The sequence below is a fragment of the Lactuca serriola genome, chromosome 3 (assembly GCF_051521515.1).
Source record: "Lactuca serriola cultivar US96UC23 chromosome 3, Lser_US96UC23_V15, whole genome shotgun sequence".
Taxonomy (NCBI): Eukaryota; Viridiplantae; Streptophyta; class Magnoliopsida; order Asterales; family Asteraceae; genus Lactuca; species Lactuca serriola.
Window position 1 is genome coordinate 109,473,690 of NC_136410.1, and position 4,531 is coordinate 109,478,220.

The following is a 4,531-nucleotide window of genomic DNA, read 5'->3' on the forward strand; positions in this document are numbered from 1 at the left end:
CCTAATTTAACCTAATCAATTCGAGGAGAAATAGTGAATTCTCTGTTTAATAACCAACCCATCTTGTTTTTGAAGTTTGTCACCACACTTTAAGGCATGTTGACCGAAAGTTGGTATAATGGGTGAAGATCAAAGATGTTTCCGTGGAATTGTTCATTGGTTCTCATTAAGGCAATTTTTTGCAAAATAGACAAGAAACAAACCCAAAGGAAGTAACAAAGATCAAACACTCAGCACAAAAATCACAGAATCCTGTTTGAACCGAGCTCACATCGTGAGCTTGAAAGCCACGTCGTGAGCTCGAAGGCTATGTCGTGAGCCGTGAACGAAGTCTGCCATCGGACCATAATCAAGCATCACGAAGCAAAAATTTTTCCATGGGTTTTGTATAACAACATTCTAATGTTCAAAAATCACACATGCAATAGATATTTCACTAAAAATCAACTTTAATTTCGTCATATTTCATTATTAACAAACCCTAGCCTAAAATGCATAAAATTAGCAATATTAAGAAGATTAGCGAGTGAGATCTTACTGAAACTGAAAAAAACACGAAATCGAGAGAACTTTGAGGAAAAAAGCGGGAAATCTTAGCCAAAATCGAGTGTGGGGACCGAAACCTTGTTGTGCATTCGTGTGTGAGTGGTAATAATTTAAAGTAATGGTCAATGTTTGAAGTCGCCCCCCCCCCCCCCCCCCCCCCCCCCCGTGTTTTTCTATGGCTCACGTCGTGAGCTTTAAACTGTGTAAATATTAATTGGAAAAAGTTTCTCATGTCGTGGTTTCGAGATTTTTACCAAAAACACTATTTTTCTAAAAAAATCGACCACTCTATAATTTTAACCCCACACTTGATTTTTTGTCCTATTTCCAAAAATTAAGATGACTTTGATGGTGATGTATCCTAAAACTTAATAGAAATGCAAAATCTAAAAACACAAATACAAAAAAACGAAAAGAAAAGCGCAAACCGAGCTCGGGTTGCTACCCGAGAAGCAATTCTTTATGTTGGAGTCATGAACCGGACTCCGTGTTGCCCTACGTTGTATCAGTTGAGATCAGGAACTCCACTTGCACCTTTTGTTCCCTTCCCCTTTTCTTGTACTCTTGCACTCTTCTTAAATAATCATTCTTAGAATTTTCCTTTTTCGTTTTAGAATCTCCTTCTTCGTGCTTTCGTTTCACCCCTTTATTTCTTAAAACAAGTTTAGTTTCTCCCTTTTCGTTTTGTAGTTCCTTAGTTTCAACATCCTCTTTATCTAAAATTGGCTTGCTCAAGGCTTGTGTAATCTCTTCTTCCTCATCCTCACTTGAGACCAAACTTTCTTCACTTTCTTCACTTATTAGAGACTTTGGAGTTTGAAAAGCAAAGACCTCAAAGATCTTTGGAGTTGAAACTCTTGGCTTGGTACACTTGACTTGTTCTATCATTTTAATTTCTTATTCCATCAATTTCTCCAACTCCTCAAGCTCATTTTCTTCATTCATAAAGAATACTACATTTTGAGCACAATCTGTCTTGAATCCGTCTTCCACTCCAAAAGTCATTTCATCATTTCCCACTCGTAAGGTAAGCTTTGACTCGCGAATATCCACCAAAGCTCGTGCAGGATTGAGTGAAGGGCGTCCAAGGATAATTGAGATATTTTTATCATCCTTCATATCTAGCACTACAAAATCAATTGGAAAAATAAATTTTCTAATTTTTACCAAAATGTCCTTAACTATGCCTTGAGGATGAGTCACTGAACGATTAGCCATATGAATCGTCATTCTAGTAGCCTTCAATTCTTTAAAAGTCTGAACTATATTAGGAGTGAACAAGATTACCTAAATTCCTAATCTTTTCCAAACTGCTATCAGACATGTATCGTTACCAAATCGTCATCATTTATGTTAATATGTGATAGTGCTCAGTACTCTAAAATCACAACATTCATTGGAGAGAGAGAGAGAGAGAGAGAGAGAGAGAGAGAGAGAGAGAGAGAGAGAGAGAGAGAGAGAGAGAGAGAGAGAGAGAGAGAGAGAGAGAGAGATGCGAGTTTATTTCTTAAATTTAGATAACCAAAACAAATAAATAAAGGAAAAAAGTAAATGATAAAACAGTATTTTCAAATTCGAACGGATCAAATCCATAGTAAACCATCGATAATTTTACAAGTATGGACTATACTAGGGGGGAACAAGACTATTGAATTCTTGATCCGAACCAACATTGTTTATGTTAATATGAGACGATGTCTGGTTATCTAAAATCACGACATTCAAGATTCGAACCGATGCTAGTACTGAAAATCGGTATCATACTTGGTATCCATACCATAATGAATGTTAGTTCAGTTTGCGTACTACCCAGTATCATTTTTAACCCATTTTAACACTCGGTATGTATTCTTAAATCGGTTACCTATAGGGGGCGTTGAGGGAAGACAAAATAGGCAGCCATATAGGACCCACTTTTTATTATTATATATTTTTATTTAAAAATAAAAACTTATAATAACAATAATAACAGTCCATTTTTTTTGGCTCATTAAGTTTCTTTGTTACCTGTTCAATATTGACTGAACACAGACTGAAATTAGCATGAGACCAAATTTAATATAAAAAGGAAAAAGTATGGTCACATAAGTTGAAAATGGGGCCGTTGACCAGAATGACGACAAGTTTGAATGCAGCAAGTTTACGTTTGACTCCATTTTCCAGTGTTCTAACAGGAAACAAACGTCTCTCCACTTACAGACATGGAATGTATGAAGAAGATGGGAGAGATAACTCACCACAGAATCAAGACCAATGGAATCTGGATGCACGTTGCAGAAAAAGGCGAAGGACCAGTAGTCCTCCTCCTCCATGGCTTCCCGGAGTTCTGGTTTTCATGGCGCCATCAGATCACTTACTTAACTAACCACGGTTACCGCGTGCTCGTACCTGACCTCCGCGGCTATGGCGATTCCGACGCTCCGCCCTCTCCCTCTTCCTACACCATCTTCCACATCGTCGCAGACCTCATCGGCGTACTAGACCACTTCAATCAACAACAGGTATGTGTGCTTTAATGGCGATGAAGCTTTAATTAGCGTTTTAGGGTTGATTTAGTGTAAGTATGAATATCAGGTGTTTGTGGTGGGACACGATTGGGGAGCACACGCCGCCTGGCATCTTGGCCTTTTCCGGCCAGATCGGGTGAAAGGAATCGTTGCTCTCAGTGTTGTGTTCTCTGCTAGATCTCCAGACATCAGTCCGATTCAATCGTTAACGAAATCATTCGGAGATAGTTTCTATATGACCCAATTCCAGGTCAACTTCTTCTCCTCACTCTGTGTTAAACAAATGGAGATGAATTTTATGAAGTTTGAGAAATTAATACAGGAATCAGGAAGAGCAGAGAGGGCTTTTGCGAAATACGATTGCTTGACTCTAATGAAGAAGTTTTTGCTGATCAACCATGGCGATGTACTGGTAGCACCTCCTGGAATGGAGATTATCGATCACATGGAAACTCCTTCATTGCCTCCATGGATTACAGAAGATGAGCTTCAAGTGTATGCAGATAAGTTTCAGGAGACTGGATTCACAGGAGGTTTAAATTACTATCGTGCTATAGATCTGTAAGACTCAAAACACAGATATTTGATTTGATTCGATTCCCTTCCTTTTTTTGTTCTTTGTAATGTTATGAATTGATTTGCAGGAATTGGGAGCTACAAGCGCCATGGCAAGGGGCTAAGATAAGAGTTCCATCGAAGCTGATTGTTGGGGACAAAGATATTGGATATGAAAGTTGGAAAAAAGCATACGTTCATGGAGATGTTATGAAAGGATTGATTCCTGGTGTTGAAGTTGTGATTATCGAAGGCCACCATTTTATTCAACTTGAGAAACATCAAGAGGTTTCTGATCACATCTTATCTTTCCTTCACAAACTTGCATAAGTTAGGGTTCTAGTGTCTCATTCACCCAATGCAAATATTTGTTGGACCTTTTTTTTTTTTTTTTTTTGTTTTCACGAACACATTGTAAATTTTGAAGTAATCAAAAAGGCTCAACAGACGTGAAGTAGGAACTCACACATTTGGACTGCATATGTTGTTCTTGATCTGGTGGTGTGGTTTAAAGTTAAAACCACAAAACCACACCTTATATTCGGTTTAAGCTTTTTAGAAACTGCAATAGATAAGCTTGAATATACACACATGTTTCATGATTACCCAAATAAATTTCAATAAATTGATTGATAAATTTATTTATTCAAGTTTTTTATAAACAAAAATATCAAAACTGGGTAATAATTTAGGGGTGAGCATGAACCGGGTTGGGTCAGTTTTGCGGTAAAAAATGACCCAATACCGAAATGTTGGTTTTCAAAAAACTAGAACCCAACCCAAACCAAAACTAATAGGTTCGGTTTCTCGGTTCCTGGTTTAGTTTTCTGGTTTTGGGTTCAAGGAGTTTGGATGCCTTTGAGCCAAGTCAAGAATGAAACAATATTTTGATTCATTTTGCAAAGAAAAAACTTTCAATGTTT

The 4,531-nt window shown here is 37.6% G+C and overlaps 1 protein-coding gene across 1 annotated transcript; it reads left to right on the forward strand.

Moving 5' to 3' along the window:
* The first annotated feature begins 2,688 nt into the window (after positions 1 to 2,688).
* LOC145093020 (epoxide hydrolase 1-like) lies at positions 2,689 to 4,088 on the forward strand. The gene is made up of 4 exons (XM_079031057.1): positions 2,689 to 3,047; positions 3,121 to 3,303; positions 3,376 to 3,614; positions 3,698 to 4,088. Exons 1-4 carry the CDS (start codon positions 2,748 to 2,750, stop codon positions 3,936 to 3,938), a joined length of 963 nt encoding a protein of 320 aa, XP_078887183.1. The 5' UTR covers positions 2,689 to 2,747; the 3' UTR covers positions 3,939 to 4,088.
* The last annotated feature ends 443 nt before the right edge of the window (positions 4,089 to 4,531 follow it).

Bases quoted from the DNA above. Each gene is read 5' to 3' on its own strand.
- LOC145093020 (XM_079031057.1), top strand. From the start codon at position 2,748: ATGGAATGTATGAAGAAGATGGGAGAGATAACTCACCACAGAATCAAG. The intron at 3,048-3,120 runs GTATGTGTGCTT...TATGAATATCAG, and splicing joins ACCACTTCAATCAACAACAG to GTGTTTGTGGTGGGACACGA. The intron at 3,304-3,375 runs GTCAACTTCTTC...AAATTAATACAG, and splicing joins TCTATATGACCCAATTCCAG to GAATCAGGAAGAGCAGAGAG.